The sequence below is a fragment of the Peromyscus californicus genome, unplaced genomic scaffold (genome assembly GCF_007827085.1).
Source record: "Peromyscus californicus insignis strain IS unplaced genomic scaffold, ASM782708v3 Scaffold_9__1_contigs__length_137607984, whole genome shotgun sequence".
Classification (NCBI taxonomy): Eukaryota; Metazoa; Chordata; class Mammalia; order Rodentia; family Cricetidae; genus Peromyscus; species Peromyscus californicus.
In genome coordinates, this window is record NW_026294617.1 from 35,020,775 (window position 1) to 35,048,158 (window position 27,384).

Below are 27,384 nucleotides of genomic sequence, written 5' to 3' on the forward strand. Positions count from 1 at the left end.
CATTTTCTTTGCTCTAAGCATACAAGTGGGCATCCCATTAAATTCCATACGAAGAATTTGAAATTCCCTTTTCCAAATTGCTCCTTCATCAGCCTCGTTCCAGCCACAGCCATGTGGAACCCGACAAGCGACTCTTCTCTGTAATGAAAAGGCTGGGATCTGTGGGTCTTGGGTCAGAAATGAAAGCTTCTTGCTTCCGAGGCCGTCATTTAGCATAATTTCCTGTGTGTTGTGTCCTCTAACAACAGCCATGCCCTCAGGTTTGGTGTCTGAATATCTTAGAAATACTGGCCCGTAATAACACTTATGGAAAGGTGACAGCATGGCCGACCCCTCTGTCCCACACACCTCGGGCATGTGGCTGGGCTACCCAGGAAGCTCAGGGTCTGAGAGGCATGATTTTGTCCTTGGCACGTGGCTATGGGGAAGTAACTTGACTTTAACCATCCTTTCCATTTCATCCTGTGACTGACAGCCACAGAAGGCCCAGTGGGTCCCAGGAAAGCTCCAGAAACGGTTTCATCCTTCTCTTTCCTCTTTGAGCCTCATCCCTCTTGCGTTCTCCAGAAATTCACCCTCAGTCTCTGACACCGAATGGACATCTACAGAGTGTGTTCCACTTCTCAGGGGAGTTCAGCCCTGAGAGCTGTTCAGACACCTGTCATAGTCACTCTTGTGGAGACGGCACCCCCAAAAGACTGACTGGACACAATAGATCACACCTCGATTCCCAACACTCTGGTAGCTGATGCAGGAGGATCACCAGTTTGAGGCCAGCTATTTAGGGAGACCCTGTGTGGGGCAGGGGTGGGGGATGATTAAAAGAGTAGCAGAGAGGACAATTACAGACACGTGCTTTGCACCCCTGCTCATGACCATCAGGAGAAGGGACAGCAGCCATCGGGGTTAAACAAGTCACAATGACAGTGTCTTCTGTGCAAACATGGCTGCATACCTCCAGGTCTGTCTGTGCTCACACATTCACTGTCCTTAGATGGGGCAATCCCGTAAATATCTGCAGACTTCTTTGTATAGAAAGAACAGAGCCCTTTCAGAAACAGAAACACTAAGGCCTACAAGCAAGTAATTAACTCCCAACGAAAGGACTCAATTGATCCAAAAATTAAGTTTTATTTAAAAATTTTCTATTTGCAGGTCAACTGCTCGGGAGTATGCCCTGAAAATCATCAAGAAAAGTAAATGTCGAGGCAAAGTGCGTACCAATTTTATTTGCTCTTGTGAAGCTAGCATTCAAAGGTAGAGAGAAACAGAAACCGGCTTCCTAACTCAGTGTAGCCCAAGAGATGCATTCTGATGGAACAGAATGGCACAAACTTAGAAGAATGTATAACTATATAAATATTCCTGAAGATAGATAGATAGATAGATAGATAGATAGATAGATAGATAGATAGATAGATAGATAGATAGACAGATAGATAAATATTCCTGGAATAAAAGTACTTGGGATGATTTGATTTCATTTCTTCCCTCATCTTTGCTCACTTTATTTTCTTCCCTTGTATTTGTTATCTAAGATTCATTCTGTTATTTTCTAGAAAGTTATAGTTTTCATGATGGGTCTTGAGTTTAATTATTTTAGGGTCTTCAGAATACTGTTACATTTCACCAAAATGCATCTCTCTTATCTTTAGGTGGTCATTCTAGTTTGAGTTGGTTCCTCATACATTTTGAGTTTATTAAGATGACTTCTCCCTTGCACAGGAGCACATGATCCAGAATGAGGTGTCTATCTTAAGGAGGGTGAAGCACCCCAACATTGTTCTCTTGATCGAAGAGATGGATGTGCCCACTGAACTGTATCTCGTCATGGAATTAGTGAAGGTGTGTATTCTGTTTTTCTTTTAAAAGAAAAACTACTTCCATTGCCATATTTGAGTCTGGAGATGACTAAAACATGCCAATGTTGTGATAAAAATGTTAAACTGTCATTTTACAAAGAGCTGTTCTTTTATTTGTTCAAATTTTTATAGACACATTTTATTATCTAGTCACTACTTTACTCACCTTGTAAATTATACTGTCTCCAGCTCACAGAACAGAATTTCACCATAGCATGGCTCTTTAAACCAATGGCTTCAACTCATTCCTGGTGCCCTGCTGTATGCTATTAAAAATATGATTAACCTCTCTATTTTTATTGGTCAGCTCACTGTAGGCTGATTTTGTGGGGAAGGTGGGACCAAGTTAAATTTGGGGATGAGAAATAGAGGCATTTGATGATGCATCTGGGGACAGATCTCAGTCCAATTGCCAACTGTAAGCTGATCAATCTACAGCAACGCCTTCAGTGCACTGAACAGCCTTTGTGAATTCTCTCTGCATAGCGAAGATGTCTCCACTAGGGGAGAAAGTGTCCTGTCTGAGCCAGAAAGAACTGCCTTGGGGGCTGGAGCCTAGGTGACCAGGACAGCACCTGGGTCTTTGCAGGCTGTCACATACAGCCACACGTGTCCTGCTGTCTAACTAAGGGTCAAGGGTTCAACTAGACCACAGAGAACATTCCACCTCTTCCCATGGCTCAGGAACAGACGGTCCTCCCTATATGACAGCCCCGTCTTTGAGAAACAGAAAGAAGAAAGACAAAACATTTGTTTAGGCTTGTTGGTGGAAGAACCATTGCTTGCCCAACAGTGAGAGAAGTTTCCAGGGTGGAACTTGCACAGGGCACAGAGATGCCAGGGTGGTTTGTGAAACCTGACACCTGACAGCCTCCAAGGCTGTGTTTTGTTTTTACTGTTTTGAAAGGGGAAATTAAGTTGCTCAGTGTGTAGTAATAACATACGAATGCATTTGGGCTCTGGGCTCAGCTGTTTCGTAGTCACTATGAAAGAATGATGTAAATGCTTTTGGTAAAGCACACCCAAACTCCCTGAAAGGACTTCAAATAAGATCAACCTAATGTTGAGCCCCAAATCATTGTTTGATCAAGCAGTGATAAATTATAAAGGAACACAGAAAACAAAAATTCAGAAGAATAATAGGTCTAGAAACCTTTCTGTGGTGTTCCCCGTCTTCCCCTCCCCCTCTCCCTGTCTTTCTTGTCTTTAGAACAGGCTGTGGGTCCCATTTTCCATTCCTTACAGAGAAACACATTATTGAAAAAGAAAGCTCAACACCCACTCCAAGAGAGCTAAATGTAGCAAGTCAAAGAGAGAGAGAGAAACAGCGAGTGCTTCGCACGTGTCTTAATAATTTCAAAGGCAGGAGAACATTCTGTTAAGGATGAAGTTTGCAGAAGTACCTGTCTTTCTGGGGGAGTTTTAGGACTATGAATTTGCACTTCGCTAGCAGTTGGTGTGTGGCAGGTAGCACATGTCACCAGAGTCCCTCAACATGAGGCTTCTCAGAGGGAAGCCATCTCCACCTCCTCTTCCCTGGTGAGGGGCTGTGGAGACAGCCACATGTCTGCTGCTGGAGACTAGTCACTGCTCTTTTTAAGCTGAGGATAAAATGTCAATATCTTTCATACTGAGGAGAGAAATCGCCAGAGTCTTTGGTCTTTTGAAAAGCAGTAGCAGAGAAAGCCCCGAGGAGCCCCCCCAATTCTAGTCCATCCTTCATCTCCTTTCCGGTTTGTCAGTGCCCTGGACGGGCAGCCTATCAGTCCATCTGTCAATATCCCACTCAGACAGCTGCTCTCTTCCAGGGCGGGGACCTTTTTGATGCCATCACTTCCACTAGCAAATACACGGAACGAGATGCCAGTGGGATGCTGTACAACCTGGCCAGTGCCATCAAATACCTGCACAGCCTGAACATCGTCCACCGCGACATCAAGCCAGAGAACCTGCTGGTAAGAGGAAAGCCATCCTCTGGCATCCTGACACCCAAGCTCTCCCTAATGAATGGACATCCCCCACTTTTTTTTCCTCTTCTTTCTTTTTAACTGTTTGCTTCTTGCGTTCATTTCCACTGTACTCGGTTTCTCTTTAAGGTGATCTAGGAGAGCTCTTACATCCTCAAGAACATTTGACTTCTTAAAAAGTCAAAAAAAAAAAAAAATCAAAAGCTGGCTGTAGTTAACATCATGGGCTAGGACCAAATAGGGAATGGGATCATTTCCATGGCTGTACTAGTATTCTTCCTAATACAAGAGAAAGGAAACCCCTGTGTGCGGAGGGGAGGGAGGGATCATGTGTGCGTCCACACGTGTGCACAGACGTGGGTGTGGTTGACTGATGACCTGAGGTCCATGTGTGTGTGTCCAGCGTCTTCCTTTCCAGACTCCACCTTACTTTCTGCAACAAGGTCTCTCGCTTAATCCAGAGCCCACCCTCACCGATTCAGCAAGTCTGGCTGAGCTAACCAGCAGCAAACCCAAGTGTCCACCTGTCTTCACCTCCCTGGTTCTGGGCTGACAGGCGTGTACCATCATGCCTGGCTTTTATATAAGTACTGGGGATCCAGACTCAGGCCCTCATGCTTGCACAGAGAGCACTTTATTGACTGAGCCATGCCCCTACCCACCAGCATTTCTTTTACTATCCTAGCTCTGTGTCTTAATGATATGGTCTAAAACCAAAGAGAAAGGAACCATAAGAAGTAGCTGTTATCACTTCGACACAAAAAACAATCATGGAAATAAGATATTTTAGAAAATGGGTTCTGTGGGGATGTGGCTCAGTTGGTAATGTGTTTGCCTAGCATTCAAAAAGCCTTGGGTTCTGATCTCCAGCAATGCATAAAGCCGGGTATAATGGTACAAGCCGGTAACTCCAGCACGTGGTAGGTAGGAGAACGGAATGACCAGACGTTGAAAGCCAACCTTGGCTACTTAGAGAGTTCAAAGCCAGCCTGGACTATTTGACCCTATCTAAAACAAAACAAAGCAGATAACAGCCCAAAGCCCCGATGTCTTTCTTTTCTTCTAACTGTTTGCTTTGCTGTTTATAATTTCCCTGAGTTCTCCTTGCCAGCAAGGTTCCTTCTCTAGTCTACTTGCTGGCAGTACAGGTAGTCTAGATGGAAGCCGAAACTAGGGAGGAGGAGCTATACTGGGAAACATGGAGTGGCATAAATTTTACTGATTCTTCAGGCTAGAACCTGAAAATGATTTTTTTTCCCATCCACCCAAAGATGGTCTTTTTTTCTCTTTTGTTTTCCACTTCTGAGCATATTTAAAATGCAGATTTCTGGGCCTGAATTTAGCTCTACTAAATCAGAAATTGATGTCTGGTGATGGGATACAGAAATCCACACTGCAGCCAGCTGCCTGAGGTGATCAGACCGCCCGTGAGTGCCAGGTGTGGTAGCACACACTTTTAATGTCAGCATTGGGGGAGCAGAGGCAGGAAGATCTCTGGGAGTTCGAGGCCAACCTGGTCTAGATTGTGAGTTCCAGGACAGCCAAAGCTACACAGTGACACCTGTAGCACGAACCCTAATTGGTCTTAATAAAAACCCAGAGCCAGACATCGGAGTAAATTCTGAAAGATCAGAGAGACAAAGGAACAAGCCACAGCCACCTCTCACCTCACCCACCCCTCATCTGAAAGACCTGAGCTCCTTTCTCCTCCTGCCTTCTATTCCTTTCTCCGCCCTGTCATATTAAAGGCACGAGATCCCAAGTGCTGGGATTAAAGGTATGGGCCGCCACTGCCTGACCTCTATGGCTAACCAGTGACTGGCTTTGCCCTCTGATCTTCAGGCAAGCTTTATTTGTTAGAGCATACACAAAATCACCACAGAGACCCTGTCTCGAAAAATTAAAATCTCGAGGGTATCTTAACTCCCACTTCACAGATAAACGCTAATGAGGGAGGTCTGCTGCTAGAGAGAGTCACTTACATGTTCAGCCTCACATTAGGAGCTTTTAAAAATACCTATTATCTTGTTTAAACCCCACAGCCACCATGTGGAGTAAATTCTTTAACTCCTCCAATTCACAGGTAAAGAAGCTGGGTGCCTAGAATTTAAATGACTTGCCCAAGGTTATAATATAATATCCAAGTAGAAAACTCAAGATCTCAACTGAGTTCTGACTCACAAAGGCCCTAGACCGCAGTGTGCTCTGAGGAGGAGACTAATCACGTGCCACTGTGGGCCAGGTCCCATGCCAGGGAACTAGACACATTCCTTCATGGAGTTGACATTCAAGCATAAAAGACAGGCATTCAAGAAATAAATATGCACACAATTAGCTCTTTGCAATTACGTCGGTAATCTTGTAGCGGCTGGCTCATGCAAGCAGCTGAGGTCAAATGGCAGAGGTCTGACTTAATTGCACCTCAAATTCCAAATCTCTGCAGCAGCCTAAACATTCTCTCTGCATAGCTGCCTCCATGAACTGCAGCAATTTTCTGTCATCCACAGTCATTACTCCTGTATCCTGATTCACATTGCCTCATGGGAACAGACTTACAAGCGAGGCTTTGTTAAGTAACTTCTCTAGGCTCCAAACCTCAGTGATCAGAAAGTTAGGCTTCATTTCCCTTCACAGTGCAGTTTTGGGGCATCCATTGTTTATTGGTTCCTCACCAGACCATTGTCTATGTCTGTAAATGCCTTCTATGATTACACAGCAGTGAGAGTGCTTTTTTTTTTCAAATTATAATTTGCAGGGTATTTTTAAATACTGTGCTCATTGGAACATACTTTAACTTAAATGAACCAGAAAGGAAGTATGTATACTCTCTCCTCTTTTTCTCCCCCCTTTCTGCTTTGATTTGAAAAATATAAAGAAACTATTGCAGATATTCACAATTCTTTTAAATAGCTACATGAAAAATGAATAGATTCACTTTCCCAGTGTCGTGACTTCTTGCTGTGAGGAGATGGGGTTGGTGCGTTTTTTAGGGATAAATCTATCACAGAATAAATAGGAAAGCAGAGCATATTTAGGGGAATGAAGATGACATTTCTAATTACGAATGAGATCCCCCTTGATTCCAAATGCTGTTGAGCTCTCCATGGGAATAGGAACGACCCATTATGGGGGCCACTTCTTCACATGCTTAGAATTTACAAAAGCCACAGAGCTCTGCGTTAGTGCTGTCCTGTTTTGTGACTTTGAAAAAGCTCTTTAATTCCCCCAAGTCTCCTTCCCCAGGATTTTATGTCAGGTCCTTGCCTTTTTATATACCTTTTACTTGTGGCAAAAAAATGAAAACTGCCTCACAGTAACATTGTACATAAGAAATGCCATCTTTCATCATTGCTTTTAAATTTTTACTATTCACCCGTATATAATGTTTTTCTGTTTTGTGGCAAAACATAGATCTCTAGATTATTTTTGAAAGGTGTTTCAGTAAAATTAGTATAAATTTTGGAATGTATTTACTGCCTACAAGGAAACTTAACAAATACATGCAAATCCCTCATTCCACATTCTGTTTTACTCCTTCATTAAGAGACCCCAACATCCTTCTGAACTGTTGCATTGTTAACAAGTCCTTTGCTAGTTAAATGTTTGATTGAGAGTTTTGTAGCTAGCACAGTGACTTTTATAAATGTCAAGCACAGATTTCATTTTATGTAGTGTAATTGGGTATACAGAATTCTGGCATGTTTTACTTTTAACTCTAACAGCAACAAATACTAAGATGTAGCATAGCTTTAAAGCTCTGTACTGATCACGTAAATGATCGATCTGTGTTTGATAAGGTCGAAGTGTTTTAATGAGAAAACGTGGCCTCCCCTGTTGCAGTGTGTTGTGCTACTCTTTAGGTGAGAACTGACAGCTGACCCAGTAAGAACAGAATTTAGAAATTGACTTTTGCATCAACTTTAACATTTTTCCTCCATGTCATTCATGTTCCTATCTGCTTTACTTGTTATCAAACCTGGTACATAATAATCAAACAGATGAAGGACAAATGGGTGATGGAGGGGATGAGACAATCATGGAGTGAGGAGTGCTTCATTAATGAATAGGGGACAGAGGGACTTAGGCCACTTCTCAACTCCTCAGTTACACAAAGGAGTCACCTCGTCTCCCCTATAAACCTCGCTGAGGGCAGAGATGGCAGTAATCCCCCAGCCTCACTCCTGCATGTGACCAGTATGCATGCAACCAACAAGACAGGTTATGACCAAAGGGACTGTTTCAAAAACAAAAGCTCTTTGCTGGACACAGCAGGGCCGTTGCACACTTGACCACACAGTGGCTGGGCTGTGTACACAGGACCTGCACCTGAACATGCCAGCCAAAATCCCAGCATGCATGGGGAGGCGCTCCTGAAATCTCACCCCTACCTGAGGAGCTATGGGCAGTTGATGGCTGCTGGGGCAGGGAAAGTCGGTTTGATCCAGTGAATCCAGCCCTGAGGAGCTAAATGCTGCAGTAGCTTGTCCTGCACCCATGCACACACCAGCATCACCAAGTGAACTCAGTAGGTTTTCAGAAAAGAACATATGAAGTTGGGAGGGGAGAGAGGGTGCTGGGGAGGAGAAGGATTGGAAGGAGAGAAAATGGGAGGTAGGTTTGATCAAAATACGTTATATATATCATGAAATTGTCAAATAATAAAAAACTATTTTTTTAAAGAAGGAACATAAGCTCACCTTTAATTTATCAAGTTTTTAGGGGTGACCAACAGATGGTAAAATCCCCTGGAAATACAACTCACCCATCACAACCTCTGTTTCTTTTAGGACATTGACGGGTCTTTAAAAAGCTACATACACCTCACAAAATTTAGTCTTTACTGGCAAAAATTTAAGTAAATCAATGTTTTTCTTATAATATAAAAGTAAACAGGTTGTCTTCAACTTTTTAAAAAAGTGTATGCATAGAACCATCTTTCTCCCTAACTCTGTAGGGAGATATAGATGATCTAGATATAGATATTGGCGTATCCATATATAGGTAGAGTTCTGCAGATAAGCATAGTTCCTCAGAGAATCGGCTTCTCTCTCTCAGAACTCTCTGCCCAAATGCTCGTGCGACTCCACGATGCTCATGGAGTGGCATGTATGCTCCAGCCCTTCTCACTGTCCTCAGTGGATGGCTCCCCAAGGTCAAGGTCCGTTTGTGTTCTGTGACCTCTTTGTTTCCACCCAAGACAATGCTGGACTCCAGAGATAAGGGACGTCCTTCTGTCTCAAACCCAAGACTGTCAATCCCCAAATAATCCGTTTAGATGTGGTATTATTAGCATCGTTACAGACAGTGAGTACAGTTAGAGGCGGTCTACAGGCCATGGACAGAATGTCACCAGTGGACATGTACTTGAGAAACAGAAAAAGAGCAAGGAAAGTTCTGGAAGTCGCACCCATAGTGTGAAGACTCTAGCTGGTTTCAGTTCCTTCCTATTTATAGTGATCTGACTTTCCTAATATTTTTTTTTCTACAATGATATATGGGCTATTAATTGTGTGACTAAAATCTAATGAATTTTTTAAGAATTGCTGTGATATTAAGTTCCCTTGGTTTGGGCAAAAATCCTAGGATCCTATTCCTAACAGGATCTGGAATGTACTCCTGCAGCTGCATGGACCCTGTGTTAGATAACTTCATGATGATTTAAATTGGGAGTGAGAATCGGGTTTCCTGAGGTTTCCGCTCACGGCTTTCCCTTCCCGGATATCACCAGTATGGTGCTTGGACAAGGGATTTTATTTCTCTTTATATTGAAACCTCTCCCATTGCATATTCCTTTCAGACCTGTATCAAGTTCTTATCAAAGTTCATTATTTTATTTAACTCATGGGTTCTAAAATGTTTGACATCTGGGAATAAAATGGTTTTTTTTTTTTATTTCTCATTAGTGTTTTTTTTCCCCCAAAGAAGTCTAACTTAAGATGTAACTATGGTCATAAAATACATTTTACAAAATAATTCCCCACTTAAGTGTTACTCTCCTTTGCTTCTTAAGGATTAAAGACTTAAATTCAAACCATTTCTTAAGGAGTGTTGTGAGGGCCATATGCCACGGCTTCAGGAAAATCAGCCTCTTTTTAAAGGGACTCCATATATAATAAAAGGTAAATTGACCCCCTTCTCACGGCTTTGTCCATTTCACGCTACTTCGTCAAGTCTATTTGGTGAAATCATTGTTAGTTCCTACTGAGCCCCTCTGTGAAACTATTTCCGTGGTTACTAACAATTCACTGGCCATCATTCCAGCAGAACTAGCCTTGAATTTGTAGCAGCTCTGAGAGCTGTGTGAATTCTAACACATCTGGTTTATCAGTCAGCTTTTCCTCCCCCATAAGAAAAATCTCAGAAACCACTAGACCGGGCTCAGGTTATCTGTGAGTTTTCATATTTTATGGCCACTGCTGCAGTTTTATGAGTCTATATTAATTTTTTTTTCAAAAAACTTTCCCAAGTGGTCTCAGCTTCCCATCCAAGGGAAGTCAGCAAGTGCCCAAATACCTACTATTCAACAAGTTACAGCTGACGCAAAACTCCAGATAACCCAAAAGGACACCAAAATAAAACCACCTTTGAAAACAAACACCAGCATCCCCCAAATCTATATGCTGAGCTTTCAGTGTATTGATCCCCGGTGGGGCGTGCCCTCGGCTTCTAATTGAAACCTTTTTCATAATTGTTGTCATTTGACACATTTAGTATGTCAAATCATGAGATGTCTTTATGGCCATATAATAAACCCAAGAGAACTACTTCCCTGACTACAGCCATCTGCAGTGGGACAAGGGTGGCTTACCAAACCCTGACAGTCTTTATGGTAATAGGAGACATATGGCAGCCCACAATTACGTGTGGCTGCATTCAATTAGTGTTGTACAATTACACAGTTTTATTGCTTAGTTAAAACAGTGAGAGCACTACATGCTGGGTAATTTGCACTAATCCCCGTCTTTTTAATAGCCCCTCGGTGTTTAAAATGTGGGGGAACAGCTATAGGATTTAAGGGGCCTGGGATGAATGTTAAATTATACCTCATGTTGTGAACTCTTTGACTGACAATTAATGCGCTCCCGCTAAACGTGTGGGTCATGTTTTATAGAGGCTTTAACGTGCAGTTGTGGCAAAATGTTCCCCCTCTACCAGAGCCCGACTCAGGAGGTTAGGTCGTCAGGGTCTGTGCTTACAGTCTGCTTAACACCTTTTCTGAAAAATGGTCACGATAGGGACAGCTGCCCTCTCCCACCCCCCTCCCCCAAACCCTCCGAACTCGTTCTGAGACTTGCCTTTTCTTTGGTAAGTATATGCTTTGTTTTGTGAAACTCAAGGGCAACGATAAATTGTATTTTTAAGGATGTGTGTTCACATGAGCACAGCGCCCGTAGGGGTCAGAAGAGGGTGTCAGATGCCCTGAAGCTGGAGTTACCCACAGTTGTGAGCCACAAGATCTGGGTGCTAGGAATTGAACTTGGGTCCTCTGGAAAAACAGAAAGTGCTTTTAATGGCTGAGCCATTTCTTCCACACCACGGCTTAGTATATTAAATGGGAATTTGTGAGCAACCTTCATGTTTTTGAACTTTTCATTAAAACCTTGGTTCCGTGTGAATTTAGGGTTGCCCTGGAAATACTGTGTAGAGGTAGTTTGGGGAGTATGTGTTGTTCTTGAACACATGCACACACCACAAACAAATAAGTTGAGCAAGTTGTGATTTCTCTTAAATAAAGTTTTAATTACATCTGCAAGTGGCCTCACTGGTCCACAGGTCTGTCCACAATAGATGCAGTGATAGATAAGAGTGAATGTCCTGTTGGGCGTGGTGGCGGTGGCACACCCCTTTAATCCCAGCACTCAGGAGGCAGAGGCAGGTGGATCTCTGTGAGTTCCAGGCCAGCCTGGTCTACAGAGCGAGATCCAGGACAGCCAGGGCCATACAAAGAAACTGTCTCATAAAACGAAACAACAACAACAAGAATACATGTCGGCTGGTTGCAGCCTGCACTCCTGCTGATCCCATTTGTGGGAAGCTCCATGTGCCCCATAAGAAAGGGGCTCTCCCATTGGATGAGAGCAAACACAGACTGCGGTCTCCTCCATCCATCTCCCAGAGTGTTGACAGGGGAAACCCCCCAGCCACCTTGTTTCCTGCCTGGCCTGACAATAAGTTAACAGAATTCCCAACTAAAGGCCTGGACATATATTCATTCACCTGCAAAAACGTTTTGTTGCAGCCTTCATAGAGGACACGTGTCTTGAAATGTTTCCAGTTACCTGGAGTTGGCCTTTTTGTCTGTCCTGCCTGAGTATGACTTGCGTCTCTTTGTACTCATGAAAATCGCACAATTTTCAAAGATTAAAAAAAAAAAAAAAAGCAGGGGGAGCTGCACATGTATGTGATTAAAGAAATAAAAAGGAGTGGAAAATTGTAGCTTCAATACATTTAAGTGTTATGCAGTTTGTGGAAGTATTAATATTTTAAAGGATGCTTCCATTGCTTTAAGTAGCATTTCTGTGTTTTCTTTTTGATTGTTGTTGTTGTTGTTTTTGCAGTGCTGGGGGTTGAACCCCAGTCCTTACGTTTTCCTTAGTTTCAACTACACTGTTCATCCGTATTAAATATAATTTGTACGCAGTTAGACAGAATTCCTATTAAAATGCAATCATTAGTAACCCTCCTCCTGTGAGGAAATTACAGAGTCATATTCAGAACCACAACAGACCTCTGAAGACTGGGTCCTCCAACATCTGGTTTTGTCAAACTTTTGAATAAAGCTAGGTGATACAGATACTGTGTTTAGGGGTGGGAAGCTTCCTGTATAAATGGAGTTGAATATATCATAATCTGCTCAGCTTTACAAAGGACACATCGTGAATGCTCAGACCCCACAGAACATCAAAGCAAGAGGGTATTTTGTAATTTAGAAAAGTTATTGGTACCAAAATGGAATTCAGGAGGTAAACAGCTCTGGTCTATACGGGAAATGAACTAGACAGCCAATCTCCGTGTTCCCATCTCAGGTTTCCTTTCATGAAAAACATTTGCTTATTGTTTGGATGGCCAGAACGGCTGGCATGATAACGTTTAGGCTGGAGAAGCTATCGTGTTTCATAGATCTGGTGCCTCTAAGTGCTAACTTAAACCCGCACAGCTGCTGCTTCATTAAGTAAAGATAGTGCCACCCCAGAGGACAACTGGCTGTCTTTGTCCCAGCAGCCAAACTGCAGGTGATTGCCCAAGTCTTTGGATGCCTACCGAGGGCAGGCTAGACCTGATCAGGATCCATAACCCTAGAGACGACATTAGCATAAATAATACATGGATAAAATGAGGACAAATCATTTCTATGCAGAAAGGACAGTCTCCCCAGAGAAGCAGAGTCAAGGCCAATTGGTCATCTCTGACCCTGCAGCTGCGTTGGCCAAACGTCTGCCCCAGGGCTTCAGTGGAATGCAGCGGCAGTCAGAGGTAGCATGTAGTGGTGCTCCTGATGTGTGGATATGTGTCCTGCTGCGCAGGAGGCCCATTTGGCTTCAGCAAGTGGCAGTTTTGGCAAATGATAGCAGGGATGGGCAAGCTTCAACTTGCTGGATAAATCACCTTGATGAATGTAGAAAATGTGGCCGTCTCTTTGGAGGATCTCTTGAAGATTGCGCTTGCAATCTGGAAATAGGATTGTATTGCGGCGTTCTCTGTCTTACTGATTCCAGGAGAGGACACTGAGTTAGAATTCTGCATGCCCTTTTATCCTTTGTCATTAATGAAGTTGTTTGGGCTGCTTTTAAAAAACATGTCCTTTGGTTTGACCTTGGACTACCATTAAGGAGTTTACATATTTGCCTAAGAGGCACAAGCCTGGTTGTTTTGATTTGTTCAGAGGAGGACTGCAGACTTACCGCCCTAATAAGGGAAGCTGGGCTGAGTGCTGACTCCACACCCAATGAATCTTTCCAAATTGCCACAGGTGAAATGAAATGTTAACATGCTCTTCAATTATTAATAAAAATACAAATAGATCTTGCTGTAATTGTGGGGCACTGGAAACAAAGTGTTTTAATATCTGTGTGGATGTTTTGTTCTATTACTGAAGGGTGGCATGTGGAAGTGAAGGGGCTGTTTTCACAAATGGTAAATTCAAAGCTAAAAAATTTCTGGTATTCCTTTTGTGGAAAACATCAAATGCAGATAGGTAAATGGAGAAATCTTCATAATTGCTTCCCAGAATAGGAATGCCAGTGCTGAGCTATTTCAGACATGTTTTAGTGGACATGTACAAAAGAGTTTGGTCCTTAAATGTATTTTAGTGGACATGTATAAAAGACTGGTCCTTAAATGTATTTTAGTGGACATACACAAAAGACTTTGGTCCTTGCATGTGTTTTAGTGGACATATACAAAAGACTTTGGTCCTTACATGTATTTTAGTGGACATATACAAAAGACTTTGGTCCTTACATGTATTTTAGTGGACATACACAAAGGACTTTGGTCCTTGCATGTATTTTAGTGGACATATGCAAAAGACTTTGGTCCTTACATGTATTTTAGTGGACATATACAAAAGACTTTGGTCCTTACGTGTATTTTAGTGGACATACACAAAAGACTTTGGTCCTTACGTGTATTTTAGTGGACATACACAAAAGACTTTGGTCCTTACGTGTATTTTAGTGGATATATACAAAAGACTTTGGTCCTTACATGTATTTTAGTGGACATATACAAAAGACTTTGGTCCTTACATGTATTTTAGTGAACATATACAAAACAACCTGAAGCCTTAGCCTTGCTCCCCAAGTATAGTTCATTTCAATAAATAGGACCCTATATTACCATTTAATTTGTTTTTACATTTATTTATTGTATGTGTATGTATTTGTATGTGAGTGTGTGTGTGTGTGTGTGAGTGTATGTGTGGGTGTGTGTGAGTGTGTGTGTTTGTGTCTGTGTTTGTGTTTGTATATATGTGTGTGAACATGTATATGTAAGTGTTTGTATATGTGCATGTCTGTGTATGTATGTGTGAGTGTGTGTGTATGTATGTATGTGAAAGAGTGTGTGTATGTGAGTATGAGAGTGTGTATATGTAAGAGTGTGTGTGACAATGTGTGCTTGTGTATGTGTGTATGTATGTGTGTTTCTGTATGTGTGTCAATGTGTGTGAGTGTGTGTGTGTGTGTGTGTGTGTGTGTGTGTGTGTCCACCATATGTATAGTCCTGGAATGAAACTTATGTCATCAGGCTTGGTGGTAGGCACATATGCCCACTGAGCCATTCCCCAGCCCCCACATGACAATTTCCATGAGCATCTGCACTCTGCTGTATGAATGCCCCCATTATTTGCTTAACAAAATTCCATTTGCTATTCCTTCATTGCCTCTAATGTTGCAGTGAAACCGAGAAAGGTGCCCCGGAATGGCTGTCCTGCATGGCCGCCTGGGTTTTTGCCATTTGCTTCATTTACATTAAATTTAAACCTTGGTGCTCTCGGCTTTAGACACTTATGCTTTTTGACTTTTATTTTAGGTGTATGAGCACCAGGATGGCAGTAAGTCGCTCAAGCTGGGTGACTTTGGTCTGGCCACCATTGTCGACGGCCCCCTGTACACAGTCTGTGGCACCCCAACGTATGTGGCTCCAGAAATCATTGCAGAGACTGGGTGAGTGCTCCCTCATGCTTTAGAGCTGGCAAAGGAATAAGCATCATCAGAGAGCGGTCGCACTTGGACAGAATTACCCGTCAATTCTCTCTCCCCACCTGTTCAGCAAGCCATTTTTCTTTGTCTTCCCAATCAAGTTGCCAGTGACTATCATCTTGTTTAAAGCTTGCATTTGGTCTCTGCTAAAGGTAAACCAGGTATTAACTATAAAAAAAAATTAATAAAATTAATAAATGTCCAGATAAGTGGAGAAATACCTATCAATAGTAATTAAATCTCTTCTAAATATAAAAGAATGACTCCCCTCTGGCCATTTTTCTCACCTCGCTTTATACCCTGACTCTATTTTAGTCATCTTAGAGAGCTATTACTTCTCTAAGGAAAACAAGCGTCTTGGGCCTCCGAGGGCCATTAGCTATTTGCTGATGCGTGTGCAGAATGAAATGAATGTCAGTCTCTGTCTTAGAATGAGAGGGGAGTAACCCATTCCTTGAGGACCTACTATGTGCCAAATCTTAAACTCTACTTAATTCTCACTCCCGTGTGAATGTGTTGAGATTTTCATCTAATGTGCTAAGTGTCCTGTAATCACATGACTCCCTAGTAGCTGAATTGGGATTTGAACTCAGGGTGACTTAAAACACAGACTTTATCACCTTTGTTTTGTTTTGTTTTGTTTTTAATTTGTTACCAAGAGCCACAGTCAGAGATCTGAAATGTTACCCTTCAATGAAAGGAATGGGAAGGGTGGTGTGTGGGAAGGGGAAAGGGGTCCCTTTCTTCTTGCTTTTCTGTTTGTGTTCTGCTACAAAGAATTGAACCCAGGGCCTCGGGCATACTATGTATATAAGCATTCTACCTCTGAGCTACCCTACCAGCCCCAAGTATTCTTTTCACTCATGACTCAAACTTATACCCAGGTAGAGAATGTATTTCTATTTGTTTAGTCACCCAAAAGACAGAAAGACAGAACACACAAGCAGGTAAGCCTCATGGGGAATCCTTAGTATACCTTATTTGTTTATTTATTTGATGCAGGCACATGTAGAGGTCAGAGGACAACTTTGAGGAGTGGGTCCTCTTTCTACCACATGGGTCAAGGGAACTAAACTCAGGTCCATCAGGCTTGGTGGAAAGCAATTTTACCCACTGAGATGTCTCCTCAGCCCCACAGACTATTTTGTTAGCCAAATTTGAGTGATTTGGAGGCTCACACAAGTACCTTGGCTGCCACCCTCAGTGACACTGCCTCTACCTAGCAGCTTTCTGGCCAGGACACACCTTGATGTATGCTGTGGGAGTTGGGTAGAAAGAGGATTTGGTTGGGTGCTTGGTTGGAGCCCAGTTCTGTTGCTGACAAATGGTGTGATCTTGAGCAAAATTACTCACCCACTGGACCCATTTTATCTTCTATAAAATAGGTGATATTTATCTTGTCCAGTCTACAGTGTTTGAGGGGGAAAAAATAAGATAATGTATATCATACTTTAGAAACTAAAATATAATCTTTAATTGCTGCTTCTAAATTGAGGGCCATTTGGACCCAGCCCCATCTAAAAATTAATATGGCCAAAAAATTAATATATTCACAGCAAATATATTATCAACCCAGGCTTGTAGTATTGTGTGTGTGTGTGTGTGTGTGTGTGTGTGTGTGTGTGTGTTCTCATGAGGCTCAGTCTTTTTCAATTTATGTTTTTTTTAAAAAAGATTTGTTTTTACTTTATGTTTATGAATGTTTTGTCTGCATGCATGTCTGTCTGCCACATGCATGAAGTGCCAATGGAGGCCAGAAGAGGGGGTCAGAACCTCTGGAACTGGAGTTGCATATGTGAGCTGCCATGTGGGTGCGGAGAACAGAACCCGGGTCTTCTGCAAAGCAAACACTGCTCTTAACTGCTGAGCCATCTCTCCAGGAGTGTTTTGTTTCCTTTTTTCTGCAGATATATTTTTATGTGATGTAATTTTTATTTAACTTTTTAAAATTAAAATATAATATCATGTTCTCCTTCCCTTTCTTCCCTCCCCACCCTCCCATTCCCCTATACCCTCTGTATTTCATGGCCTCCTTTTTTTTAATATATATATTATATATATAATATATATATGCAATAATATATAAGTACAACCCCTGATGGGTCAGTTTATTGTTACTTGTATGCATATGATTTCAGGGATGACCACTTGGCATTGGATAATCAACTAGGGCTCTCATCCCTGGGGAAGACAATTCTCCTCTGTCAGATTCCAGCATTCCTTAGTTGCTGATAGTTCTTTGTCTAGGGTTGGAGCTCCATAAGATTTGCCTCCTCCCCATTAGCATGTCCACTGGTGCTGCCCTTACTCAGGTCTTGTTTAGGCAGCTATATTATTGAGGTATCATGAGTGAAGCTTCCCCATCAAAATCTAGGAGACACAATCGCACCTCAGATATCTTGGACCTCTGGCTCCTACAATCTTTCTGCCCTTTCTTCCATGATGTTCTCTGAGGGGCATGTGTGTAAGTATCCATTAGTTCTGGTCACCCCCCACTCAGTTGTTCTGTTCATTTTGACTGGATGTGGCTTTCTGCAGTGGTTTCTTTGTTGCAAAGAGAAGCTTCTTTGATGAGAGGTGTATATAAGGTTAAATAATTAGAATGCAGTTAGGAACTGTACTACTTTAGTAAAGTGATAGAAATGGGTTTTCCTTCAAGATCAGTGGCCTTACTAGCCCTGGGTAACTAGCATGATTTCCATCCTATTGATCAGGCCTTAAGTCTAATTAAACAGCTGTCGGTTGCCACTAAGATAGGAGTGCCACCATTGCATCTTTGGGGCTGTCTTGACAAACGGGTCATTGTTGTGGTTCATAAGCACCACCGCCAGGTAGGACTGTTGGCTGCTCCTCTCCCTTTCCAGCTCGCACAGCACCTTCCAGCGTTATGAAAGAACTCCCAGGGGTAACGAGTTTTAGTCCAGTTGTCAGCTTTTTTAAATTTTGCTTGGTCTCCTTGGGCTGGCAGTGGAAGAGTCGTGACTTTTGGCTGTATAATTTGTCCTGGCTGACTTTGCTAACTCCAGCATCACTTCTTTTTGCAGATATGGCCTCAAGGTGGACATCTGGGCAGCTGGTGTGATCACTTACATCCTGCTGTGCGGTTTCCCTCCGTTCCGTGGGTATGGGCAGCAATCTTTTTTATTCAGCACCAACAAATCATTTCTCTGTTCTCTGAATGATCCATTGGCCCTTCTCACACAAAGGAGCCTGTAGCAGCGGGGAACATAATAAGAACCCCACTTGCAATTCTCATTCTTCTTTCCATAGTGCATGCTAATTTACACGCTTCCCATAAATCTTCCTCTTGGAGTCTTTAACCTCATCCTTTGTTAATTTACCAAAACAATTGCATACTGACATTTTCAGTGGCTTTAGAAAAAGTATACTTTGCACATTTAAGGGGTGTGTGGTGAGCTGACACTCAGCTCTGCTTTCTCTTACTGTTTGTCTCCGCAGAAGTGGTGATGACCAAGAGGTGCTTTTTGATCAGATCTTGATGGGCCAAGTGGACTTCCCGCCTCCATACTGGGACAACGTGTCAGATTCTGCTAAGGTAGGGGGATCCGTCGCTGTCCTGTTCCCTGGAGCCTGGTACCTTAATGGAAGTGTTGACTCTAACTAACTCAGCATGTTCGAGCAGACTAAGGATAAAAACGTGACTCCTGGACACTCTCTAGGTAGAACAACTGGGTTTTTCAAGATTTCACAGACATCAGGGCTCAATTGTCCCCAGAACTGCTTGTCCCCGGGCCGCCACCTTGTTGTCACTCCAGCCTCATTTCTGCATGGCATCATTGTTTTCCCTGCATGGTTCCTCTCAGGGAAGCCACGCTCTGGCCACTGGTTCCAGTCGTAGCTCTTCACTTTTTCCTGGCTCATCTTATCTCCCTCGCCTTGTCCCCCTCCTCCACTTTACTGTTTTCTGTGCAGCGTATGTTCTTAGTCTCAAAAACAGAACGTAAGCTCTCATGTCCATCCTCTCTGTCATATAACTGTCCTCTAAATCCACCTACTTAAACATATATAACCTACATGAACATATGTAGGCAGATCAAATTCTACTTGTGCAATTGATTTCCAGACTCTCCCACTAGAACGCAAATTCTGTGAAGGCTAGGATTTTTGTCCATTCATAAAAATCTTTTTTTATGCATTTGTGTGTTTGTCTGGGAATAGAGTAGCAAATGGTTTCTAACCACCTGATGTGAGTGCTGGGAACCGTACCCAGGTCCTTTGCAAAAGCAGAGAGTGCTCTTAACCACTGAGCCATCTCTCCAGCCCTTGATTTTTGCCCATTTAGTTCATTGCCATACCATCAATTCCTACATCATGACCAGTACATAATCAGTGGTCCTATGCATTCAGTGAACCAGCAGTGTATAAATAAGTGAATCAAGTAACTGATTAATCAGAAGGAAGAGAGCTCAGCTTCAACCTCTGTTGAAATGATCAAAAAGAATGTCATAGAGATGCCATTATTCAAGTCCAATCTTATAGGATGACGTGGGTTCAGAGGCAGGAGGGATGGAACTCACGTTTCTTAATCCTGCTAACCCAAGATCAGCTCCTCTGATGCCTGGTGGGGTATTCACAGCAGGGTGAAGTATGTAATGGCATAGAACTGGATGTGAAAAGTGAGCAAAATGGTAGCTTTATGCTTATTTAACATATTTTTAAAAAATTCATCTGCACCTAAGAAAATGAATAATTTTTGCTGGTATATTGGTAGACCTCAGGGCGGGAACATTTTCATCTCTTTTGAATGTCTATAGCTTGAACACTTCTAATTTGACCCCCCCAAACTCAATCCAAAATGCATTAAAATCTGAAATTTGAGTGTCAACACATGTCATCCCAAAGGAAAATTCTGCACCTGTGACAGATTGGAGTCAAATACAGGCATGCTAAAAATACCGTGGAAAGGTATTTTCAGGGTATTTATATAAGTGCATATAAAACAACTAAATTTTGTGTTTTGTGTTCCATCCTCAAGACACCATTATGTGCCTGCAAATATTGCAAAATTTAAACAAAAATTCCAAATCCAAAAGTCGTTTTTGAGTAAGAGATATTGAAGCTGTTTTGTGTACAGGAATGTTGAGTTAAGTTCTCCAAAATTCAGTGTGGAGAACTTGGTCATTTTCTGGTCATTCAGTACACATGAATTTTTCTCTCTCTCCTGAATCAGAGTTCAGTTTAAAACTCCTCTGCTCAGACAGGAGCTCTGTGTACACAAAATGATGCTTGTGGCACACAGGCCTCTTCTTCCATTATGTCCACCTTTGGACTTAGGGAAACATCAGGAGTTGAGAGAAGTTAAAAGAAAGACCCTAAGGTGATAGATCTGAGAGACAGGGGAAGGCATTCTCACCTATAAATATAGTCTCACTATTTAGCCCATGCTGGCCTCAGTCCTGAATACTCCTAACTCCCAAGTGCAGGGATTCAGATATGTAGCAACACCCCAACATAGCTCTTCAGGAATGCATTCAACTCTTAAAGCCAGCATCGATATAACCTGAGAGCTTAGCATCACTGACTGACTCTCAGCCCTGTATAGCACCCAGCAAAAGGTATAATATACACACTGCTTTAATAAATACCTGTGTAATTAGAAGATGAATGAAGAAAGTTAAGGCAGACTCCATCAATAGGAATCCTATACAGTGCATAAAGAACTGGATAGCATGTATCTATCCATTCATAATCCCATACAGTGCATAAAGACTGGATAACATGCATCTATCCATTCATAATCCCATACAGTGCATAAAGAACTGGATAACATGTATCTATCCATTCATAATCCCATACAGTGCATAAAGAACTGGATAACATATACCTATCCATTCATAATCCCATACAATGAATAAAGAACTAGATAATATGTATCTATCCATTCATAATCCAAAGTGGGCAGATGATGACCAAGTCATTGTGCCACTCAAAGCTGTATCTCCAGAAAATAGTTTCTTACTTTATCAACTAGCTTTTGGCAATTCATCCTTCATTAATTTTCTTTAATCCTAAATATGCTGCCTGGAAATTAGAGTGAAGACCCATTTTTTTTATCTGTCAAAATATAAATTTAAGTATTTTTGAAAGATTTTATTTTTTCTTATTTCATGCATGTGTTTTGCCTGCACGTGTGCACATGCATCTCGTGAGTGCAATGCCTGTAGATGCCAGAAGAGGGCATCAGATCCCCTGGAACAGGAGTTACAGGTTGTGAACCACCATGTGGGTGCTGGAAATTGAACCTGGGTCCTCTGGAAGAGCAGTCAGTGCTCTTGACCACTGAGCCATCTCTCCAGCCCCAAAGTACTTCTTTATTTTTGATATGACTTCTATACAACCAAGAAACCTGGCTTTAAATTATTTCATCCCAGTAAAAAGGTAGATCACTTGTTTAACATGAGTTTGCTCCTAAAAGTGTTTTATGGAATTTACATAAATATTAATTTCACTGTATTTTTCTATCAACTAAGCTGTATATTTGTGTTCCAAAAGTTCACGGTCTCTTTAACATTTGAAGGTGTGATCCAGCTAGTCATGGGTAAGTGGAGTGACATAATTTAGATTGTGAGCTTTTCCAAATGCTTTTCCAAGCTGAGATTGCAATCCTGAACTTGTGAACCCCCAGCTTTTCCCTCAGGGCTGGATAAATGGAGTCTAATATTCCCCTTCACAGGAGCTCATCAACATGATGCTGTTGGTTAACGTGGACCAGAGATTTTCAGCTTTGCAGGTCCTTGAGCATCCCTGGGTGAATGTAAGTGACATTCCTTCTCTGTAATCACTGCCAGCGTTCCTTTAAAAATATATTCACAGATTTCCTAATGGTACTACCTCTTTCTTGAAGGGTGATTGGCTTGGTTCCCCCCTCTAAGTGTGCCAGGCCAGTTAGAAGATCACCCATGTATTCCATGAAGGCTTCTGATGTGTCTGTCTTACTTGCTTCCTGAAGAACTGCCTTCCATTCCAGCTGGGAGGTCGATGTGGGTGTGGTCCTTATCCTCCTTCCTCACAGCAGCTTTCTGTGCTGAGATCAGGGCTGGATAACTGCCACTAAAACAGCACAGATACTCTCAGTCAGTCTCGATACCAGAATGCAAGTAATCCAAGTTTTCCATTTGCCCCTGAGAGCTCAGCTCAGCACAGCTCAGGCTTGAGTGTGCTCACAGCACCTGGTGATCTCCTTAACGTGAGCTTCTAATAGGACCACTCTGAGGCTCTGTGCTCCCAAGCTCTTGAACAGTTGCTTGTAGCAGCCCTTTCAGGATCTAACGGTGGCTCTTTAGCAATGAAACCACCCTCTAGAACAGTCACTCATTTTTCACCCTGCATCTCTCTACCTATCATTAGTAAGACAATTCTGATAGGTAATAATGATTAATATTCATAAAGCGCATAAGTTCCAGAGTCTGTGGCACTGTTTTGAACACTCTGTATATATCAATGGATCATGTCTGTCCCCATCACTTGGTAACTTTCTAACCCAGTTACCATGTAGTCCGCATTGACAGATGGGGAAGCTCTGTGATTAGATTGAATGGTTCTTAGTGCCCGCATAGAAGACAGATACAGATTTGTGTGTAGAGACAGACAGGACGCTCACAGAACCATTAGTTCTCTGACACAGATTCCATCAGCCTCCCTACTGCACCGCTAGACGTAGCTCTAGGTTGAAGACTAAGAAAAACGTGCCCATTCCCTTTTTCTGAAGTGTCACCTTAGCGAATGGTCACGTGGCTCCCTTCTAAAATAGTTATGGAGAACAAAGCTTGAATGGGAAGTACACTCAACTGGTGAGGTAGCATTAGGATGGCACATGCCTGGGATACTTATGCTGGATCAGCTGATGGTCCAGCACTTTATGTGTCTGATGTAACCTTCACACACTGTAGTGAAGTTATCTTTACATACCAGGGGAATATTGATGAATATGAGCATGTAGGGATGTAAGCCAAGGTTCCTTTTAGGCCTTTTCACTTGGCAGAGTTTCTCAAATGTTGGGCAGATGTGTGAAGGTCTCCCCATCCCTGGAAGAGTGAGACAAGGCAGCTCCCACTCACAAATGCTCACCTTAAGTTCCTCTAACCTTTGCATTTACAGCCGGATGCTAAGCCAAAACTACCTGTTACCATAAAGTAGGGAAGTTGTGACAGCGTCTTATTTGAGACTGGTCACAAGCCTACAGGATAGTCAGTGTGGGTGTTATTGTACCCATTTCACAGACAAGAAGACTGAAGCCAGAGGATATGATTTTCCTGAAGTAGCCACACTTGGAGTTGAGAAAGAATTTATAGCCAAGCATCCCACACTTCCAGCTCAAAGCTTGGAGATTCCAGTGTACCATGCCGTGTAGTAAGTGAAAACACTGGAAATATAGAAGAGTTCCAAATGGACACTGACCTCGATTCAGTACCCTTTCAGACTATTTGTTCTAACTCAGGGGTCACACCTTCCCTCAGGGGTGTGAGGGAAGCTCTACATGCCTGCTGCAGGCTGTCTTGATGGCAGTAATTGATCTAGAAATATCTTTCACTTAGCACCCATGACCCACAACTTATCAATTTGCATGTGAGGCCTGGAAAAACTGATTCAGGTGACCACACAGACTTAACAGTAAAAGTTGAAGCATTACCTTTTAAAGGAAAGCCGTTTATAGAGAGAGGACAAGAGCTGTTTTAGAGACCTCAACATGATTTCACTGTCTCTTAGACCTGCCCTCCAGGAGCTTGGTCTAAGCCAACCTAACAGCTGTAGGCAGTGAGCAGGGCTGGGCCAGAAGCCTCTATGGAGAATGCTGTAGAGGACTTGATGGGGTAACTTCGAGAGCTCAGTCCCTTAGGGGTATTGGAAGGAGAGTCCAAAGGCTAGCTCCAGCAGGCCATGGGTATGTACCGCAAGATAACCTTGTGAATAGGTCTGTGTCTATAAGGGGTTCTAGACACAGCTGGAAACAAGAATCCTTTTATTCTGATTCCAAAGCACCCTACTAATAGCATTGCAACCCAACCAGGGTAGAAACACAAATTAAGATACCTTCCAGCTTTATTCTCTGTAGGGGCAACCTGTACACCGCCTCAGCACAAACACCTGCCTCCCTCAGCTGCCTTTCTCACACAAGCCCTGTGTCTGACCATTCCATTCCACAGTTCTGAACCTGGACATTTGGGTTTACGCTTCATTCAAATTTAATTTTTCTCTAAGATTCTCAAAAAAAAACCTCAACTTTTAAAAAAGCAAATATAAACATCTAGGTTTAAAATAAGACAAAATAAACTTGACAGTCTCATGGGGGAAAATGCATATTGATTTTAGAGAAACATTTTTAAAGTTTGGTGTATAAAGTGTTGGCTTCACATTAAAATTATATTTATATGGCAACAAAGTCAGAAACTGCTTCTTTTCTTTGCCTCCAAATAATAAATTTGACCAGTAAGCTTTGGTGACCAGTGCTTAGCCTTGTAAAGGTCAACACAAAAAAAGACCAAGCCATCAAAATAAATGAATTAGGGACCTAAAGGGATATAAATTTAACAAGACATTTTGCATTTGGCAATCAGATTATATCTGGCCACCACAGAAAGCCTTTCCCTAAGGGGACTAAAAGTAATAATAGTTATGTAAACCCTTTGGGTGTCTGCAGAAAACATTTCCTGCCCTCTCATTAGTTCTGATTTTCTGTATGCTTATACGGTGACCTTTTACCTGGCCCACTTGGAATTGAAAAGGTGATTCTTATGAAACAGAAAGTAGAGCAGAAAGGCAGTAGAATAAAAAAAAAATGGAGTCAGCAAAAGTCGCTTATTTTAACCTTCATCCCAGAGCATCCTTTAAGCAAGTCCATGTTTCTTTTTAATACACTCTGGGTACCAATTCTACCTTGCTCCGCATTTTCTTTGGCCTGGAAAGTGTCATGGGTGATGGATGGCTCATCCAGTGGGTCCAGCGAGCCACATGAACAAAGACATTCTTGGTATGAAACCTCTTGTGAGAAAGAGGAATGGAGGCTTGTCCACCTATGTAACTTCACAAGTTTGTTTGTCTCCCAAACCTCTTTCCTGCCAGAGAAAATAGGTCGGGGTTGGGGAGGGGAATGAAATCAATTTGTCTACCTCTTAGGAGGATGGAAAGGGGGTCAGGTGCTTAAGGGTGAAGAAGACTCATGGATACTCAGTAAATGTTTGTTAGATTTGACCTAGGGAAAGTCAGCAACGGTGTCTTCTGTTGTCACACAATGACACAATGAAGACTGTTATGTGGCTTGGTATGTGGGTAGCTGGATTAAGGAAGAAAACCCATCAGCCCCCAAACGGTCCCGTTTGTATGCCACAAGCTCCTCTGTGAGTTGTGCAGCAGCCCCATGGATGCCGGCTTTATACAGTTGCGAAGTGCCGACCGGACCTTTGATCCACCTTATCGAACCTCTCGGCAGAGCCACAGGACAAGGCAGGCATGCTGTGTGACAATGGGAACAGGCGATAGCATGTCTTGATCATTCTAGGAATAAGGGGCGTGAGACACTTTCCCTGAAATGAGGCTTTTTTGATAAATAGTGTGTCTTGGGGGAAGTTCAGACAACCAGACAACTTCCAAAACAAAACCTCTTATTTTTAATTAGGATCTAATGAGCATTATATTTAATGTTAGGTATTGCTTTGGTTTTTGTTCTCCAAATGCTAACCCACCTCAGTCTGTGTTATTTTCCAAATTCTCCCCATCACTATAACTTCAGTAATTTTCATTTTTCTTCATTATTTTCCCGAGTTCAGTGATGAAGAAGCCAAGGCACAAAGACTTCAAAGCGTGGACCTCAGTGGAGAGTCTCAGGCAGGGTCTGATGACTGGCTTTGCCCTTAGAGGTTCTGGTTTCACTGCTCTGTCACTGTGTCTGAGCATGGAGACTTCTCACAGCTCCCAAAGATTAGAATGCCAGACCAGCTTTCAGACTCTGTTCTAACCGAAAGACTGGCTTAAATAAGCCAAGCTAGTTCTAGAACGAAGCTGAGACTTGTTTCTTTCTTAACCTTTAAATTTAATCTCGCATTCTTTATCTTACCTAATTATTCCTTTGGAAAGATAGTGCTGAGCCTGAGCCAAGACACTGAAGAAAAAAAAAAAAGAACAAGAGGAAGAGAGAAAAAAGAAAAAGTAAGCCTAGATGGTATCCTAGGATAGCCCATGCTGACTAATAGAATTTAACCATGGGCACACAAGAATACAGATACACTCCCCGTATTGTGCCGGTGGAACGGGTGATAAGTTAATGAACTCCAGTGACATTGTAATTAAATGTAACATTACATATCTATATTCATAAGTTACAAATGATGACATGAAAAGTCGATTCCGTTTGGGCATTTCTTTCCTTATACCAAGGGCAGAGTGAACTATAGACTCAAGGAATGCTGGAGGCTAGAAGTTCTGGGGTAGTGTCAGGCTGGGGACCTTAAGAATAGTGGAGGCAACTCGCTGGGAGGTAAAATGCAACGGTTATTGAAGAGCATGCTAATGAACTGGGAATTATTCTAAACTAAATCAGAATATCCTCATAGTAAACTATTCAAGGCTGCCCTGCTTCTCATAAATCTACAGAAATTTTTAATAATAGAGTCTGGCAATAAATGGACTGGAAACCAGATCCCTGAATCAAACCCAAAAAGCCATGGGGAAGGCAGCTTTTCTAAAGCATGACCCTGACACGCTTCCCAGAGGAAAGAGGGAATTCGCTCTACTGGGTGACTTCACATCCGAGCCCCCGCCAGCATGTGCTCACCGCAGCTCTTCCTCGGCAACCCTGAGAGAACGCAGACCAGGAGGTTAGCTCTCCTGCAGACAGCT

General features: G+C 42.4%; 1 protein-coding gene across 4 annotated transcripts in view; it reads left to right on the forward strand.

Moving 5' to 3' along the window:
* Dclk1 (doublecortin like kinase 1) overlaps positions 1-27,384 on the forward strand; it is a 306,342-nt gene that overhangs the window by 249,305 nt on the left and 29,653 nt on the right. For all 4 annotated transcript variants that reach the window (XM_052730073.1, XM_052730072.1, XM_052730075.1 and 1 more), the window contains 7 exons: positions 1,156-1,213; positions 1,726-1,845; positions 3,671-3,817; positions 15,362-15,495; positions 18,576-18,653; positions 18,991-19,087; positions 22,226-22,306. In XM_052730073.1, the coding sequence (XP_052586033.1) occupies positions 1,156-1,213; positions 1,726-1,845; positions 3,671-3,817; positions 15,362-15,495; positions 18,576-18,653; positions 18,991-19,087; positions 22,226-22,306 (715 nt within the window). The remainder of the gene's footprint in view (positions 1-1,155; positions 1,214-1,725; positions 1,846-3,670; positions 3,818-15,361; positions 15,496-18,575; positions 18,654-18,990; positions 19,088-22,225; positions 22,307-27,384) is intronic.